Here is a 21,474-nt window from a genome sequence, read left to right as displayed (position 1 = left end):
TAGCGTCAAAATGTTATTTTTTTCTCAGAATCGAATAGAAGTAGACAAGTAGCATTTTCTTCCGTATTATAATCTAATGAAATGATCTTTTTTATACGAGTAGTTGAGTACTAGTGACATAAATTATGATGAGGAGTGATTTGGTCATCGGGCTAGTACCGGAATGTCACTGGCGGGTCTCAAATCGTGTCCTGCATTTACCATTTTATCGGTTACTCTGTTCGCGATTATATTGACGCCTTAGAGGTTCTAGAGCATTGCTTTATCACTTTAACTTAACTTTCTGGTAACCTTTAGTGTCCCTTTAAGTGATGTTGGCCGCCAGCAGACACCAGACGCTCAGCCTGGCATAATGAAATATATGAGACGGCGTGTGCAGAAGATTCATGCAGTGCAGAGAGGCAACTAAACAAGATGATGCCCCGTTTCACAAGTTTAGAATGTGCTCTCTTGTAAGGCAACATACTTTCTTAAACCTTACAATATGCGACTAACAAACGCGGGCATCGTTGAACTTCAATTTTAATGATTGTTCGGCTTGATTATTCGTTTTAATGTTCCTGTCTGGAGAATAATCATTAAAGGTGCTTTCATGACCACATTAACGCAGCGCCGCGGACGAGATTTCAGTGATTTCAGTTTTTGTGATTATATGCAACATTGCTATTCAGGGTAAAACATTAAATTATGGGGTTTTACGTGCCAAAATCACTTTCTGGTTATGAGGCACGACGTAGTGGAGGACTCCGGAAATTTCGACCACCTAGGGTTCTTTAACGTGCTCCTAAATCTAAGTACACGGGTGTTTTCGCATTTCGCCCCCATCGAAATGCGGCGCTGCCATGGCCGGGATTCAATCCCGCGACCTCGTGCTCAGCAGCCCAACACCATAGCCACTGAGCAACCATGGCGGGTGCTATTTAGGGTACTTGGTGGCTGTGAACGTGTTCGCTGCCACGTAAAAAATGGGGTTTGGTGGCTGCGTTGTCATTGTTAGCATTTGTGTTTCATCGATTATTATATTCTCCGTGTATCATGTATACGTCATGTTTGAGCGCTGTCATCATCCTTGTCATGCACGCCTCCTTTGTGTCACGGTAGAATAGTTAACAATTTTGCACCTTGTTTGCCACTCTATACATTGGTGGAATCATCAATTAATTTCATATATTTTGATTGCAGCGGTTGTTTGTACTGTATATCTGTTTTTAATTTCTTCTCGCTGGTGTCACTTTTCTCTTGCATATAATTTCTACGGCTCCTCCCACACTAACTGAAAGGGCATCTGGAGTGCCAGCAACAAATAAATAATTGGTTACAATAGCTAATGATTTCTGAATGCCGGCAATTCACTTTCAAAGCAAAGGAAACAGGGATAAATTTTAAAAAAAGACGCAATATGCCCGAGAGGAGAACCAGTGATTGCCATAAGAAATTATTAGACAGCTACAGGAAGTAAGGATAGCAGTTTCATTGGCCACATAAACTTTTAAACATTCTATTACTAACTACGTTATCACCGATGCTATCACGCGTGCGCAAGCAAACATGAACACATATCACTCGATGACCGCGGAAACTCGCTGTCAAAACGCTGGAGTGAAGTAGCACGGCAGCAGCAGCGAGCGAATTGACCTTCGAGCTGCCTCTTGCTTAAATGCGAACTAAGCGGCAAAAACCCAGCGCACACGAAGCTATCAGCACTCGGCGCGCCCTCCATCGCAGATCGCTTTCAAGGTAGTGTCCACGTGACGCCGTAGCACACGGTAGATTTTGACAGTTGAAGACAGCCTTAGAAAGAGGACAGAAGCGTGGGTGATAAACAGAAATAATAAAAACGCGAATCTGGTGCTGAGGTTAGGAAAAGGTGGAGCGCATGTGCGTGAACGTGGTCTAACTTCAGCTGTTGCTTTGCATTTCTGCTTTCTTTTTCCTTTTTTCACCGTCCGGTCTATCTTACACTCTAAAAAGTAAGGGAGTGCCGGGCACTCTCTTTGAGGGAGTAGCTGCTTGTCCCATATTTCACTCTCTTTTCGAGAGTAGATCGACCCTCTTTGAGAGAGAGTAGGTCAACTCCTCCTGACAGAGTTTTGTTACTCCACCGCAAGGGATTGCTAGTACTCTTCCGCAGAGTGATAATACTCTTCCCACAGGGAGTGCTAATACTCTCCCCGCAGGGTTGATAGTACACCGCCAGACCGAGTACTTCTACTCCCCCAAACAGAGTGCTTGTACTCCTTCAGAACAGAGTGCTAGTACTCTTCCCAATACCCTCTTAGCCAAGCCCTGGTCACGCATGCAGGCAGGAAATCAGATCAAATTAGGGCCGCTGATATACTGTTCCGTAGGCGGCTCCTCAGAGACACTGGCCCGATTCCAAGCGGCCTTCAGAATAGGCGTGAGCAAAGTTATGCAGGATTTTAAAGTCATTTTTTCCTGGCTATTTGCTGCCTACCGTGAGGCGTGACTGCTCTGAAGCGGCCTATGCGTATGCGTCACGAACGCCACTGAGGAGAAAAAAATGCGAATTAACATTTAATCTGCAAATATCTTCGCAAATTTCACAATCAGGAGTCACACAATCTAATTAGAATACAATTGTCAAGGGAATCACATACTTATCAAGAATCACAATGCTCTATACATCATGTGAATTCGAACCCGCGTACACTCGCATTTGTACAATTCAAAACACACATCATAACCATTACACCGCAGCGCCGCTACGCCCAGTCGTGTTCCTTTAGAGGTTATATATATACCAAACGTATTTGATGAATCGGCTGCGGTGGGTGGGGTTTCTCTGCAGTGTGCTGTGCTGTTGTGTACTGGAATACGTGTGCATTTGCATCATTTCCATTCCTTGCTACGAGTAACCAAGGAAGACAACGTAGACGACAACGTGAGAACTATTCACGGCTTGTCGTCACCGAAGGAAAATAACAAATGTGCCGTTCAGCTCATGATCGAGTGCTTCTCCAGTCCATGTTCTCCAAAATACGCGGATACAAAGTATTGCGCCAACCATCCACGTATGTGAATTTAATTCGCGCGTATACTGGTGAGCAACTGCGACGCCAGTACCAGGCATTTCGACGTGCCTCACGCTGCCGTGTAGGCGTTCTTTTCAAGTGCATTAGTTTGGAGTTTGGTTCAGTCCGCTGTGAGCTGTTGTCCTGCATCAGCAGCGGATCGTTAGCGTTTTGAAGCGCATGCATTCCAGCATTTGGAGACTGCTTATGCCGATAGCCGCGTCAAATGCATTGGCACGCATGTTTAAATGACTAATGTGTCCACTTGTTACGCGTGCACTGCTCGTATCCTGTGGCAGTGCTCGTTCTAAAAGCTTCGAAGACCATCTACACTCATGCGTGTGTTCAATTTATATATGCACAGGATGGACTTGCCGGCTAGTTGGTTGAGCATTTTAGAAGAAACAGCGCAACACAAGGACGACGCAAAAACATGCCACACCACGAAGCGCTGGTGTGGTTGATGCTTTTTTTCGTCCTTGTGTTTGCGCTGTTTCTTCTTCCACGATACACACACACCACAGGTACGCGAAAGTTTAGGAGCATAAGTGGTTAACTCTGTTTTCCCCGTTTTCTCTCAGTGTCAGTGTCACAGTGCGTTGCCCGGAATTGTGCACGCTTACCCCCATATGCAGAAATGCATCATAACTTGAAGCCCATGCTTGACTTGATCTAAACGACGCAAGTCGTCAACGCACCAAAAGAAAGGCAGTGAGCGTCTTCGGGGACGTTCGCACCAGGCGTCGTTTATATCAAGTCAAGCATGAGCTTTGTATTAAGATACATTTCTGAATACGGGGGCTAGACATCTGCTTCTTCCAGAAAATGTCGAAGAAACGCCCGCCAAAACCAGGCACATTCGTAAACTTAACTAGGCATTACGAAGCTCCATAGAAAAAAAGAAGAGTGGTATTAAAAGCTTTCAGTATTTTTCTTTACTCCAATACAGTTGCGCTCTCGTGGCTTCACTGTACAGAGATAGTGCAGCGTTAGCTAGAAAGCATGAATTTCCTAACTCCATGCCAAAATAAGCTTGTAAAATTATTTAGGTGCTAGAATCCAGGGTTTGTAGCGATCCTTGAAAATCCTTTATTTCTAAAATGCCATTTTTCAAGGCATTGAAAACCCTTGAATTTTTAGAAGTATTGGAAAGTCCTTAAACTTGTACACTTGGCTAGACTTAGCAGACATTGCCAAGCGCTTTTTTTCCCTTCTGTGACACTCTTTCGCATGTCACAGAAAATTGTCTCTGGAGGTAATAGAAGGAAAGCGACATCCTTAATGTTGAAATTACAAAGGAGCTGCAGATACCAGTTTTAAGCACATGGAACCGGCGACAAATGTGCTTGGAGGAGCAGAAGCAGGAAGCTCAACAGTTGAGGCATTCGAAGAGAAGCCGTGAAGAGTGAATTGAGAGCGACAGACACAATAAAAAGAAATTAGAAATGACTATTGCTTATTTGATGGTGAAAAAAGCTGAGGCAACAGATGACATTACATACACTGTCAAACCAAACAGTATTCAAAAACTGCAAATGTTGCAGGTCCAAGTAGTTAATTGTGCTATCGCAGAAAAACTGAGCGCTTTCTTGAAATGCTTCCTTGTGTGCGTTTAGTGGTGGGCGGTGAAAGGCAAATTAGCAGTCTTTCAAATGTTTGAAATCACTGAAATGCGATTTGTTTTGTTTTCTTTTGTTTGCATTAAAGTTAACGGTGTTCTTGAACAAGTTATGTCCAAACTACTACACACACTGCACGAGGTCCTTGAAGTTACTGTGTCGGGGCCTCGAAAGTCCTTGAAAACCATTGAATTTTTTTCTTCAATATTGCTACGAACCCAGTAGAACAACTGTCACGGAGTAAAAACCTTGGCTGAACAGGGGCTTATATGCAGAGCACAGGAAGACTAGAAATGCAGTAGTAGGCATGGAGGGCCCTGAAAAAGATGTGCCACATCCGCTCGTCTGCCTTATGTTTCTGCACCGACTGTCGCATTTTTAATAGAAGTGCACTTTCTGTTCTACTCCAATAAACGCAACATTACAAACTCCAGTGTGGGGCAGTCCTTCAGCCAGTGCAGAACTTTTTCTGTACATCCGAGTCAGCTCTGTCATTTTTACAGCATTGTAGTACAAGATTTGTTAAACTGGTTTAGCAGAATATGAGCAGTATACTCTTAAATTAGCTGTTTATTTGTATGCACAAGTTCAGGTCCTCAGTTTGGTTGCATGACAAATTGCCATACCTCAATAGATACAAGAAACAATTTTATTACAGTTCAATAAAATCCAAACAGTAATAATCACAACAATATAATGACATACATTTCTTTTGGTACGTATACAGCCCATGTCTTGGCAGTGTATAAATTCAACTATACACCGCAAGTACTGTGTCCTGACCACTATTATTCACATGTGTAAAACCATCACAGCAATTCAACAAATATCACAGTAATTAGTGACATACACTTTGTAACTGCTTTACATGAGCATAATGTATACAAATCGTCCCTGTGTACCTACACATGACTAGTGCCACCCGAGTACTATTACTCACTGGTGTAAAACCAACAAAGCAGTTCTTTAAAAAATATCACAGCGCTTAGTGACGTACATGCTGTAACTCCCTTGTAGAAACTTAATACAAACACGTGAGGACACAGAAAGCTAGCAGTGGGCATACATGGGAATACCACCGCCTCAATACTAATTCACAAGTGTAAAACCAACCAAGCAGTTCTTTAAAGAATATCACAATGCAAAGTGACATACATTTTCTAACTAGCTTATATAAGCTTTACACAAACATGAGAACATACACAAAGCTAGCAGTGCACCCGCATAGAAGTGCGGCCATCTGAACACGATTATTTGCAAGTGTAAGCTCAACAGAACAGTTCGTTATAGTGACGCACATTTTGTAACTGCCTTATACAAGCTTAGTGCAAGCACAAGAATGCAGAAAAATATAAATTAAAAACTTGCTCTATGCATACACAAACAGATCAACACAAATGGTAAAAACCGCTTTGAAGACAAATGTGACTGTGGCAAAGCGCAGTGCTGTGCCGGTTGAAATTGCCACCCACAAAAGTATTGAGCAATGCTTAAACCACAGGCAATAAAGTGCTGAAAGACTGCGTCTCTAACGTAACTATTTTAATTCAAATTTCTTGAATATAGGGCTCGCTTGCAGATAAGGCATCTGATCCAACTGACCTGATTTTACACCTGCTACATGCATACAATGCACTCAGATATAACTGGTAATAATAATTATAAAAGGCATTTAAAAACTTGATAGTATGATGAAGATGCATGACTAGAAAAGTTCTGTCCCCCTCGTACTTGTTAAAAAGGTGCAAGTACGACATGTTCTTTTTTTCCTCAATTTTTGCATTAATGGACAGCCGGGAACCTCGAACCGACACAAAAAAAAAAGAAGATACTGCTATGTTAATAGTGTTATGAATAATTTTTTGTGAAAGCTTTTTTACAGACAAGTTGCAGTCTCGTTTCTGGAGGTTGAGCTGTATCTTGCAAAATAACTTGAAAAGTGGTCACATGGGATCATGACACTATATCATAATGTTAGTTTCAGTTGACTCTCTTGCCCTACAAGTCGCTGCTCACTGTGGCCAGTGATGCAACAGCAGTGTCTGTGTGATTTTCATCACACTTCTGTCCTATGCCATTCTTACCAGAGTTGGCGGCACATAGATACCCAAATTTCGATAGTGTTGCTTTCTCAGGTGGTTGCTTTTGATTTGCCAATATCAGTTGGCACTTCAGCTCCCATCAAACTTCTTTTTTACCTCTTCAACAACAACATCAACAACAATCTTATGACACCTGTGTTGTCCTTCTAGTTGCCTACAAAGACCAGTCAATCTAGCAACAACACTAACAGTCTCTACTATCTTGTAATGGGGGAGAGGTGTGTCCCAACATGTGTTCCACATTGTTGTCACTATGTGGGCTGGCTGGGGAGGCAACAACTGTAATATGTTTGCATTTGCATATATTAAAGTAATGCTTGTACTGTGTTATAACACCTAACTTAGTCTTGTACTTGCTCCACAATAACACTGGCTCACAGTCGTGGTGAAAAGCTTTTGTATGTTGAGCAAATGAGTTGTATCCACTACAAGAAAAGTCAGTGATAGCACACATGTTGCTCTACCAGGCCTGGTGTGGTTCCTTCTGACACTGCTGCTGATGCTGACGCGCTGCTGCTTGCCTCGTACACTGTTGCAGCTGCAGTAGACATGGCAGTCTCTGTATCTATTGCTGCCGTGTCATCTGTCATGGTAACTTCCAAGTGGTATCGGGCTCACTTCTGCAACAGAGATGTTGTTTGGCCCTTGAGGGCTCTCATGATCAGGGCCAATAATTTCGTAGGCATTGTCTCCTGCATCGAAGAACCAATAAGAACAGCATGAATTAATAAACATAGCTCTAAAAAGTACGGACATCAAGACTTAACCACAAGCTTTGCACATAAGTGACCGGGCTTAATGAATAATACTTGCAGGAGGAGTTACACAATTGTTTGTGTATATTACAGTAAAGCCTCATCAGAAGATATTCAAGAGGCACGGGAAACATGTCTCTCGAAACCAAAAATTTTGAGACACTGAGGAGCCAGACTAGATCACTTTATTAAGCATCATCACTAAAGTATGTTTTGATATATCTGAAGGAATAAATGCTCAGGGTGGCTTAAAGGGCCCCTAAACCACTTCTCGACATTTTTTGAACATTTCAAGTAAACACGCGTATCGAAATCAGAATGCCGTCACGATCGACGAAGCCAAATGCCAGAGTGCGTAGCACTGCCGGAGCACCACAATATGAAGAAAATGACCCCGTGCGCCTCTCTGGACCTATCCTGCACCCCCCAGTTTGTCCTGACGTCACCAGGCTGTCTCTGATGATGTCACCAGTTTCCGGTGCTGTCGATTGGTCGAACGAAAGTGTACGACTGCCGGCAAGGCCTGCAAGCAAATACACACACTCCTTCTTCCTCGTCGCGTTGCGCGCGATGCTATTGTGGGCAGCCAATGGGGGCAAAGATCAGAAACGCCAACAGAAGGGTCTCCCTATAAGCTCTTCAACACGAGTCACTATACAGTTCCGTTGTATTATCGCCACCCCTCGCAGGACGACGGGCCAGCGTGGCAGCAACAGAGCTCGTTGGTGTTGGCCTGTCCCGTAACATTTGGAGGTGTACTAGGCAAGGAAAAGACGATACTGTCCATATGGCGTGTACCAGATGAAAGAGTAAAATGAGTGGGGACTACTTTTCGATAATCAAACACACGTAGCTCCACTATTACTGCACCGTTTCGAAAAATTCTCGTGGCTACCTGTTCATTGCCTTATTGTGTAGAACTGCAACACCGCAACTAAATTTCAACCTCGGTGGTTTAGGGGCCCTTTCAAGAAGACATTCACAGCTTTTTAGTGACTGTAGACTAAATTCCCAACTTCTGGAATTTAAACGCTTCACTTTGCAAGCCTTGTTGCTCGCAGTACCTTTGAGGTGCTCTTAGACGCTCGTCAGCTTCAACTGCCGACACTTTCTGCCCTGCACTGTCCTCGTTGCCCTCCTTTTCTGGTTCATGCTAAAAGAGACATGCGCGATTGACTTGTGTAAGGATTGCGTGATCTTTACGCCCTTCGGAGCACACAAGGTGCACAAAGTGAATGTGTCTGGGTTGTGTCCCTTTGAAGTATTGAATACTTAAAACGTCATCCTTAGTAACAAAGGTGTCTCTTGTATACAGTATTGTTAACGTGGCAAACATTGGAAAACCAACCAAACCATTTTCAGATGTCTCTTACAACCAAGTGCATCTTGTAATCAGATTCTTCTGTACTGAATATTTTTCAACTATGGATCATCTGCATGTACATATAGTCACAAAGACATGTTGTGTGGAATGGCGAATCGGGAAACAGTTCGTACTCTTACTTTTTGTCCCTAATATAAGCAGCTGATAACAATATGATAAAAAAGCAGGCAATGAGGGTAGAATGGAACATAATCCTTCAGCTCTAAACAGTTTTTTTGGCCCACATCATTCCCCCATATGACATAAGGAAACAACATGATTGCAGTAATGGCTGCATGTGATCTGAGTTGATTGAAACAAACTATACGTAAGGTTGTCCTGTATGTAATTTTATCAGAGTGCTTTTTAGATGTCCTGCTGGTGATCCTGGCTGCGCGATGCTTCTCATGCTTTTTGGCACGATTCCTTTTTTTCCACTCCACTTTTTTTTTCAGATTATCTCCCCTTTCCCTTCCCCCTTGTGTAAAATAGCACACTTGAAGTATCAAATCTGTTGAACTAACGCGTGCATCAAACCTGTTAACATGTGTGCTTCTCTGTGGTCTGTGTTGTATTTTTGCGCTGCACAATTCAATTCAAGATGAAAGATGGAACGTCCCTGCCTTTAGTTTAATTGTGTGTGTGTGTGTGTGTGTGTGTATACATGTCTCTCTCATGTTTTGAAATATATGTACATTCAGGAGTGCCTGCATGCCCTTCTCTCCTGCTCCAGTGACGAAAAGAAGAGCCTGTTTATGTACCATAGTAAAAAATTCAAAGGCTTTCGCTGTGCCCATTACATCCCTTATCATATGGATCTGTCACAATACAGAGCAGCAGTGGTCCATAATACTACCCCATCCCAACATAATTATAAATTAACACATACCGACATGCTGCGAAACAGCTGTTGCAAAGCCGCTGGTGAAGGCAATTTCCGCAGCACTGCAGTGGTACAGCCGAGTTCCACCTGTATAGTGACAAATCCATATGCGTGTTAGCAACTCAGTAGTTGCTGATGGTTTCATAAGCTTTACACTACACAATAAAGTAATCTAGACAACTTTGTTGGAACAAATGCACATAATTAGGACACCACTTAAACACTAACACGATTAATTGCCCCCAATCTCTCACTCACTAAGGGATAATACTACTGAAACATCGGTGGAGAGCTCAGATTAACACAGCCCATAAAGGACAAGCATTCTTTGAGGAAAACAGCTATAACAGCAGTTAGTTTTCTTGATCATCTTATGTGGTAGCTTTGATTTAAATGTCATGCAGTACTATAAAATACGAAGTGCCGCATTTATACCAGCAGAAGGCGTCGTCAGGCTCATGGTACAACAGATTTTTGCACCGTTTGTCAGTGAGCCGACACATACAAAGATGACCGAATTCACACATACACATACAGTGTCAAGTACACTTCTCCTTCTGAAAACGCAGCCACCAGTTCCAATGTTGCTGAAAGGAAAGGTTATATAAAATGCGAGACTGCATGGAACTGCCACTTATGACTGTAAATGTATGGTCTGCTGATTGCAGAGGTAGTCACATGCTATTTCTAGTCTCTTTTAGAAACATTACTAAATAAATTAAAATCTATTCATAATTCACGAATTTCATGCATCCACAGTTTGGCTAAATAACCTGTGAGAAAAAGACATGTTTACCTGGAATAGCAACCTTTTTTCCTGCTGCAAAACTTTCCTTCGAATTAATGAAATAACTTTACAGCGTCATAATGCGTTTCTCGCAACTACTTGCCGGCAGTGGCGAGTTAGTGTTTATATCCGACTCATTGGGCGACAATACTGCCAAACACAAATGCTTCACAAACACGAGAACACGTCCCTCGCAGAGAATAGCAACCATATATGCCTCTGTGAGACATGATCGCACCTTTGTGGTCAAAATGTACATTAGAACGACATCACCATCTCATTAAAAAGAAAGGCCTCTGTACAAGGCAGCCGCCAACTGCATAATGTGAAATTGCAACTGATGTCGACTTACTGGTGGCCTGTGTTTGAGTCACTTTTGGCAGTTGACTGGGTGCTGAGAAATGCACATCCTGGGTTGTCCCTGCAAAACATACAGGGTTATGTCAAATGTTGAAAATATATATATGCCGGCATTTCATCAGTCGCAAAAAAACGAGTAAACTAATAAAGAACTGTAATGTAAACAGAGTACACATCATAAGATAGGCTGTCAAGTGTTAATGCATTACGCAAAAAACCTAATGCATAGGAAAGACTATATGTATACACACGAAGCTGACACAATTTAATTCGCTCTAGGTTTTTCCGTGCAGTATATTCAAATTATTATGTCTCGTGGTTAGAGCAAAATTAGTGTAAATTACGAACTAAATTATCTACCCTGGAAACTTTTCTTCAATATGCACCTGTGCGCGCTTCGAACGAGTAGCGTTGTAAAATTTACGTACATGGCATTTAACATAGTTGCTGAACACGGATTTCCTTTGCCCTGTGTCGTGTACAGTGAGCTACATATATCTGCCCCCCCCCCCCTTTTTGTACTAGCCATACTGCGTGCCACTGCACCTATACGCACGTCAATAAACCTCACGACACAGAAATAAAAAAAAGCACCAATCACCCATGCCTGCATGTTGTAGTGGGCCTAACCTAACCAAGCATGGGCTGTTGCTTTTTATAGTAAACACAGGCATCGTGCTCATTGCAAGTATGTATCATGTCGCTAAGCAAATATGCAATTTCATTGTATCACTATTTTTTTATCACATGTATATATTTGTAGAGAGGCAAGACAAAAAGCAGTCACTTCTCAGAACTAATCAGCTTTCTTAAAACACATTTTTAACTTTTCAATGACACTTGCTGCTATGTGTTTGTCTCCAGAGAGCATACTTGATTTGGCTTTCCAATCAGAGACATTACATAAATATACCATGTTAAGATGACTGCCTGGAGCACGTGAGAATTTTCATCTTCGTGTAACATACTGTATCTTGATTTTGTTGACATTGTTGCGTTTCGCCTGCGACGCGCGGTTTTGCCGGCGCGACTGCGGCGGGGCGGCAGACATTTTGGCCCGTTCGGCGTCGCCGCAACGCTCCCCGCCAGGCGTTTCCAGGCGTTTCCAGGCATGTTCCGATGCCACGTGTCTTCATGTGCGTGTGTGAGTGTATGTGCCATTGTGCCCGAACGGCGGCGATGCGACAGCAGGGGGTCACCCTCTCCTTCCAGTCATTGTGCCCGACCAGAGGCGCTACGAGAGCCGAAGTTACCTTCTCCTCCCAGTCTTTGTGCCCGACCGGCGGCGCTACGACAGTGTGCGTCACCATTAGCCCATTGTACAATCACGTGCTCGTCTATTGAGGGGTTCCTTCTTGCCCTCAACTGCGAGAGTATAAAAACAGCTGCCCCCGGACGCCAAAAGGAGGGCTCCGATTTCTTCTGTTGAGTAAAGTGCTCTCCCGTCTCTCTACTTCGGTCAACCTGACCGCCAACTCTTTACGATGTTAAAATAAACAAGTTGTTTTGTTGTTACCAGTCGACTCATGCTTTGCCGGGACCTTCGGATGCTTCCAGTTGTACCCCAGGCCGCCAGGCCAACGCTACCCTTGGGGCTTGCGACCCAGGTACAACCACGGGCGTCAGCGCCGAGTTCCCAACAACCGATGCCATCGGTGGGATCCAAACAACTGTCTGCCAGCGGTGAGATCGCGACAACGGAGGCCAGCAGCGAAGATATGCAGTTGACTGTATGCTGAGCAGCTCATCGACGATCCGGGAGCAGTGCAACGAGCCCTGTGTGATGACTGGTTGCCTGCAGCGGAACGACTGCGCTGGACTCATGGCTGCGAGGTTTGGTGAGTGCGGGACTTTCTTCTTCTGAGCTTTGCCAGGCTTTTGTTAGTGTCAGAAACAGAGCTGGTAATTGTGGTTGTCGTTGCTGCCGGGTTAGTTTGCGGCAAGACAATAGTAAGCAGTAGAGAAAGCAGCATTCAGAGCAGCCATGGATTTGAAGTCGTTGCGCAAACCGAAATTGTTGGAGCTTGCAAGAGAGTTGGGTCTGGATGTCTCAGACAAACTAAGAAAACCTGAACTGCTAAAGGCTATTCTTGAGTTAGAGGCTGAGGATGACGAGCTGTCGGAATGCCTTGAGACCATTGAGGAGAGGGAGACTGCAAAAAGACAGGAGCGCGAACTTAAAGAGCAAAAAGAAAAAGAAGAGCGTGAACGTAAAGAACAGAAAGAAAAAGAAGAGCGTGAACGTAAAGAACAGAAAGAGCGAGAGCAACAAGAGAAAAAAGAAGAGCGCGACCGTCAACACGCGTTGGAAATGAAGCGTCTCGAGATAGAGATGGAACGCGCTCGTAATGGAAGTCAGGCACACGGTGCAGGAGAACGCGTATTGTTCAAAATGACTGACCTGATGCGGCCGTTTAAGCTTGGAGAGGACATTGGTTTGTTCCTGGTTAACTTTGAGCGAACGTGCGAGAAGCAGGGGTTCTCTCGGGAAACGTGGCCACAGCGCTTGCTCACTTTGTTACCCGGCGAGGCGGCCGACGTAGTCGCTCGCTTGGATAGAGAGGAGGCAGAGGATTTCGACAAAGTAAAATCGAGTCTGCTAAAAAAGTACCGGCTGTCTGCGGAGGCGTTCCGTCGGAAGTTTCAGGAAAATGAGAAAGGCAGAAGTGAGTCATATACAGAGTTTGCATATAGGCTTATGTCAAACATGCAGGAGTGGCTCAAAGAAGAGAAAGCGTTTGGTGACCACGATAAAGTTCTGCAGTGCTTCGGGCTAGAACAGTTTTATAGTCGGTTACCGGAGAACGTGCGATACTGGGTCTTGGATAGGCCAGACGTTTGTACGGTGGCTAAAGCCGCTGAGCTAGCCGAGGAGTTTGTGACGCGTCGGGCTCGCGGAGCTAAGGACGGTCAAAAGGGTGAATTTGGCTCGAAGTTTGAGAGGCCGAAGTTCACACCCATGAGAGCAAAGGGGAACACGCGTAGTGCGGATGCGAGTGGAAGCAGTGCGACCGAACCTAAGGAGACGGTGGCAGCCGAAGCCGAACGCAGAAAGCGGTTCGAGATGAGGCAAGCGCGCGTTTGTTATACGTGCCAGAAGCCGGGTCACTTTTCGGCGCAGTGTCCGGAAACAACACCAAAAGTTGTGTTTTTTTCAATCGGCAGCACTGACGAGAACATGAAGCTTCTCGAGCCTTACATGCGAGACCTCCTCGTGAACGGGAAAGAGTGCCGAGTGCTTCGCGATTCCGCAGCTACGATGGATGTAGTTCACCCGTCTTACGTAGAACCCCATATGTTCACGGGCGAGTGCGCGTGGATCAAGCAAGCCGTGGAAGCTCATAGCGTGTGTCTGCCGGTAGCAAAAGTGCTTATTGAAGGACCTTTCGGAGCGCTTGAGACGGAGGCGGCAGTGTCATCTATGCTGCCCCCCCCAGTACCCGTACCTATTTTCAAACAGGTCCGATCACCTCCTGCGCGAGAATGGGCTTTTGTTTGGTGAAGCTAGTGTTCAGGCCTTAACCAGATCGAAGGTTCGGGAGCTCGCTGCAAAGGCGGTAGTTGCGGGGCCGACGTTATCAAACAACGAAAAAGGGTCAGAGGCGCAGCAAGCTGATATTCAGAGCACGCCCGAACTGAATAAACTTGAGTCTGTAACGTTAAAGGCACCAGATACCGGAGAGGAAAATCCCGATGCGGGAAAGTTAGAAGAGCTATCTACTGATTTGCTCATCGCGCCTACGTCAGACGGACTTAATAGGTTGCTAAAAGTCAGCCGGTCGGCTTTGATAGCCGAGCAAAAAAAGGATGGCAGCCTGGAAAACGTGCGCTGCAATGTCAAAGAAGGTATCGCCAGGAAAACTGCGCGTTTTGTGGAAAGAGGTGGAGTCCTGTACCGGAAGTATCTAGACCGCCGAGGAGTGGAGTTCGATCAGCTGATCGTGCCTCAATGCTATCGTCAGGATCTGTTGCGCTTGTCACACGGGGGTTCGTGGTCCGGACACCTAGGAGTTAAGAAAACTAAGGACCGTCTCTTGCAAGAGTACTATTGGCCAGGGTGTTTTCGGGACGCAGACCACTTCGTGAGGTCATGTGACACCTGTCAGCGGGTGGGCAAACCAGGGGACAAATCGAGGGCGCCGTTGAAATTGGTACCTATCATTACGGAGCCTTTTAGACGGCTCGTTATTGATACAGTGGGACCTCTGCCGGTAACAGCCACGGGGTACAGACACATTTTGACTGTGATCTGCCCAGCGACAAAGTTCCCTGAAGCAGTGCCGCTTAAAGAACTCAGCTCAGTTGAGATAGTCAATGCACTACTGTCCATATTTGCGCGAGTTGGTTTTCCTGCGGAAATCCAATCAGATCAGGGCACAGTGTTTACTAGCGCTTTGACGACAACTTTTCTCGAAAGGTGTGGGGTAAAGCTGCTACACAGCTCAGTGTACCACCCACAGTCGAATTCCGTTGAGAAGCTCCACTCCGTCATGAAGCGCGTGTTGAGAGCGTTGTGTTTTGAACATCGAACTGACTGGGAGCTGTGTCTGCCTGGGGTGATGTTTGCTTTAAGGACCGCGCCGCATGCGGCTACGGGGTTTTCGCCAGCTGAACTGGTGTACGGTCGCTCGCTTCGATCTCCGCTTCGCATGCTTCGAGAATCGTGGGAAGGTAGGGGCGACGACCCAGTCGTGGTGGAGTACGTACTTAAGCTCCTCGAACGCTTAAGAAGGGCACAGGAGTTGTCAGGTGAAGCAATGACAAAGGCCCAGCAGAGGGCCAAGGTTTATTATGATCGGACAGCCAGGGCCCGTCGTTTTGAGGTGGGCGATGAGGTCATGATATTGCGCACATCGCTAAACAACAAACTAGACGTGCAGTGGGAGGGCCCAGCACGAATTGTTCAGAAACTGTCGGACGTTAACTACGTGGTAAGTCTTCCAGGAAAGCGGAAAGCACAGCAAGTTTACCACTGTAATCTGCTCAAACCTTATAGACAAAGGGAAGCAGTGGTGTGCATGATGGTAAACGTTCCTGAAGAGCTTCCGGTCGAGCTTCCGGGACTAGGCTCAGTGACGAACAGGGAAGACACCGGTCAAGTCATTAGTGACCTTATCAGTAAAGCACCGCTGTCGCCCGAGCAGAAAACCGAACTACACCAGCTATTACAAGAGTTTCAAGGTCTGTTCTCTGAGAGGCCTGGTAGGACTTCTGTACTTACTCATGATATAGAACTTACCTCCCCAGAGCCAGTACGATCCAAGGCGTATCGGGTGTCACCCCGCCAGAGCGATATTATGGAGGCTGAGGTAAAGAAAATGCTACAGCTCGGTGTTATTGAGGCAGGTGAGAGTGATTATACCTCCCCTTTGATTTTAGTTGAGGTACCGGGCAAGGAACCTCGTCCTTGCGTCGACTACCGCAGGCTCAATTCCATCACTAAGGATCAAATTTATCCGATCCCTAACATCGAGGAGCGCCTTGAGAAAGTTAGTAGCGCTCAGTTTATTTCCACCCTAGATCTTGTCAGGGGTTATTGGCAGGTTCCACTTACAGAAGAGGCTAGTAGGTATGCGGCGTTCATTTCACCAATGGGAACATTCCGTCCTAAAGTGTTGAGTTTTGGTTTGAAGAACGCGCCATACTGTTTTTCAAGCCTCATGGATAAAGTGTTGCGGGGACAGCAAGAATTCGCTTTACCGTATCTAGACGACGTAGCGATATTCTCCGCATCCTGGTCTGAGCATATGGCACACTTGCGGGCAGTGCTAACCCGCCTGCGCGAAGCGGGCTTGACAGTAAAGGCTCCTAAGTGCCAGTTAGCACAGGCCGAGGTTGTCTACCTCGGTCACGTGATTGGTCAGGGTCGTCGCCGCCCCTCTGAATTAAAAGTGGCCGCTGTGCGAGACTTTCCGCAACCGCGCACAAAGACCGATATTCGGTCGTTCTTAGGTGTCGCCGGCTACTATCAGAGGTACATCCCCAGGTACTCTGATATCGCGGCTCCCCTGACGGATGCTCTAAGAAAGTCAGAGCCTCAAACAGTCGTCTGGGACGAGACAAAGGAAAGAGCTTTTAGCGCCCTAAAGAGTGCCCTAACAAACCAGCCTGTGCTACGATCGCCAGACTATACAAAAGGGTTCATTGTTCAGTGCGATGCTAGTGAGCGAGGCATGGGCGTTGTACTGTGCCAACGGGAAAAGGGAGAAGTAGAACAGCCCGTCCTGTATGCTAGTCGTAAGCTGACCAGTCGTGAGCAGGCGTATAGCGCCACCGAGAAAGAGTGTGCATGTCTCGTGTGGGCCGTTCAGAAATTGTCATGCTATCTAGCCGGCTCGAGGTTTATCATTGAGACGGATCACTGCCCTCTCCAATGGCTGCAGACCATCTCTCCCAAAAATGGCCGCCTCCTGCGCTGGAGCCTCGCTTTACAACATTCCTTTGAGGTGCGTTACAAAAAGGGGAGTCTCAACGGTAACGCCGATGGCTTAAGTCGAAGCCCCTAACGTAGGAATCAGCCTCAAAATTGTTTGTTACTGATGTTTTTCTTCCTGAGGCAGGATTTTTTTTAACATATTGCTTTTGTTTAGTGTTTCAAAGTGATGATATGCTTTCTAGTGCAATTTTCCAATTTGTGGACGCGTTCTGAGTGATGCTAGACTACTGTAAGGAACTAGGCAGTGGTATAAAAAGGGGAAAGAGCCTGGCAGGGCTTAGTGAGGGTTGTGCCGTGCTTGCTGACTGAGCGGTTGAGTTTCAGCGTAGTTCTAACGCTTGCCGGGAACGAGAACAAAAATGTGAACTCTCCCGAAGTCACTTTGCAGTGTCCCGTGCGAACCTGAACGAGAGAACGAGGCCTTCTCTGTGCGCTGCGCTCAAGAAACGTCGAGGGACGCCCGACTTCGGTTATGAGCATCATCGAGCGACATCCCTCCGGACAGCGGATGCAGTCCCCTGTCCATCGGGATCTCCTTCCCCCGGCGGGGCGGTCTGTTGCGTTTCGCCTGCGACGCGCGGTTTTGCCGGCGCGACTGCGGCGGGGCGGCAGACATTTTGGCCCGTTCGGCGTCGCCGCAACGCTCCCCGCCAGGCGTTTCCAGGCGTTTCCAGGCATGTTCCGATGCCACGTGTCTTCATGTGCGTGTGTGAGTGTATGTGCCATTGTGCCCGAACGGCGGCGATGCGACAGCAGGGGGTCACCCTCTCCTTCCAGTCATTGTGCCCGACCAGAGGCGCTACGAGAGCCGAAGTTACCTTCTCCTCCCAGTCTTTGTGCCCGACCGGCGGCGCTACGACAGTGTGCGTCACCATTAGCCCATTGTACAATCACGTGCTCGTCTATTGAGGGGTTCCTTCTTGCCCTCAACTGCGAGAGTATAAAAACAGCTGCCCCCGGACGCCAAAAGGAGGGCTCCGATTTCTTCTGTTGAGTAAAGTGCTCTCCCGTCTCTCTACTTCGGTCAACCTGACCGCCAACTCTTTACGATGTTAAAATAAACAAGTTGTTTTGTTGTTACCAGTCAACTCATGCTTTGCCGGGACCTTCGGATGCTTCCAGTTGTACCCCAGGCCGCCAGGCCAACGCTACCCTTGGGGCTTGCGACCCAGGCACAACCACGGGCGTCAGCGCCGAGTTCCCAACAACCGATGCCATCGGTGGGATCCAAACAACATTTGGTCAAATGGTACACCCGATATACCCACATACTAGTTTTCTTGTCCAAATAACATGCCAATGTATTTTGATTTTTTGGCATTGGCTCCTCTGCACTACGTGAAGTCGCGCTGCACTGGCTCTTTCACATCCTCGTGTCCTTGCAGCTGCCTTCTCGCGTTATATAAAGCGGGTGCCTGAAAAATATCGTATGCAAAAGTCAACACAAGGGCATGGTGCAAAACAACATCAAGACAGTCAAGGCCATGGCAATAAAAAGTCTTAGCTCTTAGTCTTCCTAGTGAAATGCATGCAAAACATCCAAATGACTGCAACAGTCAACTGCTAAACTAACTTCAATTTTTAGATTTAAGCAAAAAAACAAATAAACCACAGTTCATCCTTGTTTTTCATGAATGTTAGAATACTCCTGCTAATGAATAGAATATTGGTCATTTTCAGACGTCATAGGTCTGTCATGAGTCTGGTGTATCGCAAACACCACTTGTGACACATCCTAAGCAAGTGCCCAGTGTGCCCCCCCTCCCCCACACCATCCCTGGTTGTGCCACTGCTGAAGCCATAATTTGAGGATCATAGCTGCAAACATGATGCTCAGTAGGGATGAAAATATTGTCCTTCAGCTCAATGGATATATGGATGTGCCTATAAAAAAGGGCAACAAGGCTTGTTATGGCAAGCTTACCCACATTTCAATACTAACAAGTTCACTGCGGCCTGCATCTAAGCTTACTAAAAGGCATGAACTTATTTTCATGCATGAGGTGCGCAGTGGAGTTCATTTTTGACAGACCCGACTACTGCTGCAGTTTGAAATCTAGCATTTTAGATTCTTGTAGGCATGTAAAAGTTGCAGTTAAACCGCAGTTATTAGTTTATTACACCAACCTATTGTTCTGTGTACGACAGACTGGTAACACGGAATTAAAGCATTTTATTTTGATATTTTATTTCTCTACTAAAAATATTCAAGCGATAAACACATCTTGATCTGCCATGCTATAGCAAAATGCACACATTACGCTTGTAACCCCCAGAGGAAGGCTGATTTAGCTGTTCATATGACATAACTCTGACACGCCAACTCATATTAGCAAATGCACAGGCATGTCCAAAACAATAAGCGTATGCAAAGCGCCCCTGCAATTGTAATTCCACACAGCAGCCGTTATATTCGATGCCGATGCGTAACTAGCTGCTTGACAATTCACCGAGTTCGTAGACATAAGCATCCTTTCAGTTTCGCACCGTGCACGAAAACCGCAACAGGAGACAAAACCAGACCTATAATCACACCATTTCAACATGAGCAAAAACAGTTCAGTCTTAGGGATAAACACTGTGAGAGCGATTTAGTGCGCGACGGCGACGAGCGACGGCTTCGAGCGACAAAACGGGCCGTCGCTTGAACAGATGGCTCGGTTCTGGAAATCTAGAAATCGTCGCTCGTCGCCCAGAAGTGCTATGAGCGACTAGCCAATAGCGCGAAGCCGGAACTGGATGTACATACATCGCTCAAATACTACCGATTGTCGCGCGGAACGAGCAAATGATTCAATTTTTATACGTGCAAGGATAAGAACGTACTGCAAGACCTTCGGAAATATTTTATGCTACTTTTTATATTAAAATACATCAACGTAAATTACTAAAGCACGCGTCACGCGTGACTGCAGCCCTCATGCCGGCAACACCGGGGAGGCGTCGCTCAAAATCGTCGCTCGCACGGAGTACGACTTGTAGGCGACGAGCGAACGCGACAGCCATCTCCGTCGCGTCGCTTGTAGCTGCCGCGCGCAAGATCGCTTATATGGGGTTTATACTTTTTTCAGCATAAAACATGGATTCCTCATGCGTTTTCAGTAAGTTCAAGATAACGCGCCCAACTGACCTCTTGCAGCATGCAGCTGAATGCCTGCGGCAAAGTTTCTAACTAGCACTGGTGCTGCACGTAACTTCAGTGGTCGCAGATTCCCCCTGCGCGAGACACCGTCAAGCGCGCGGTTTATTTATAAAAAAAAAGCATGCAGCCAGCAAAATGACGCCTTCTGTTATGTGATTCCTTAGTTCAACAGCGTTCCGTACACAGTAGACTGCCAAACTGAATAAATTCAAACACACAAAACGCACGCTAATCAGGCTCCGCATAGGCTCGGAATCACGGGCTGGTGAACCAACCATTTTAAGCGTCCTCTCGCCTGGCGTCTTATTGAACATACCATAGTTCTGGCAGCGTTTGCGATTTTTAAAGCTCTTACGGACAACGGCAAAGTGATAAAATCACATGCAGTTATCGCGACGACTGGCTTTTTAGATTGACATCGAGAGACAGCGCCTACGCCTAGTCCTTTGTCAATCGCGTCGGCTAAGCGCAGCGACGACTTCCTGGCGATAGCATGACATATACGGAGAATGTGCACCTAAGTTAGAATTCACTTACCGTGGAGGATTTGTTGTTATATCCAAGGCATGACGAACGACTGTCGTGTTTTCGTGGCGACGCGAGATGGCTGAAACACGATCTCCCTCGGCTGGCCTTTGCTCGCTGGACGGTTCACCTTTCTCCGGCGCTGTGTTGTTCCGCGATCTTGAGTGCGCGCGCGCGCGGTGGAGCCACTCCGAGTGAAAAAGTAGAGCGCTCGCTACGCGTTCCTTTGAACTGCGGCGGCCTGTTCTCTTAGAAGCAAAACGATGTGTTCTTTGCTCAGCGTGCATGAATGATACATTGCCATGTTCGGGGCCAGCCACCTACAGTTGAAGCAGAAGATTACGCTACGTTTTGTTTTCTATTGCCGCAAGAGTCTCTCTTTTCTATTGTCGCAAGAGTCTTTTCACTCTCTAGCTCTGAAGGGGAGAGTGAAAAGCACCTTTCACTCTCTCCTTGCTGACAGAGTGAAC

At 46.2% G+C, this 21,474-nt stretch overlaps 1 protein-coding gene across 1 annotated transcript; it reads right to left on the bottom strand.

Moving 5' to 3' along the window:
• Nucleotides 1-7,073: 7,073 nt before the first annotated feature.
• Nucleotides 7,074-21,129, bottom strand: LOC142572932 (uncharacterized). Its single transcript, XM_075682391.1, has 5 exons — nucleotides 21,017-21,129; nucleotides 18,610-18,752; nucleotides 10,894-10,962; nucleotides 9,761-9,841; nucleotides 7,074-7,445 (listed from the first exon to the last, which is right to left on the bottom strand). The coding sequence occupies exons 2-5, from the start codon at nucleotides 18,656-18,658 to the stop codon at nucleotides 7,333-7,335; spliced, it is 312 nt and encodes a 103-aa protein (XP_075538506.1). The 5' UTR covers nucleotides 18,659-18,752; nucleotides 21,017-21,129; the 3' UTR covers nucleotides 7,074-7,332.
• Between the last annotated feature and the right edge of the window lie 345 nt (nucleotides 21,130-21,474).

This window comes from Dermacentor variabilis, chromosome 2 (assembly GCF_050947875.1).
Source record: "Dermacentor variabilis isolate Ectoservices chromosome 2, ASM5094787v1, whole genome shotgun sequence".
In the NCBI taxonomy this organism is placed as follows: Eukaryota; Metazoa; Arthropoda; class Arachnida; order Ixodida; family Ixodidae; genus Dermacentor; species Dermacentor variabilis.
This window is presented reverse-complemented; position numbering and strand designations above follow the sequence as displayed.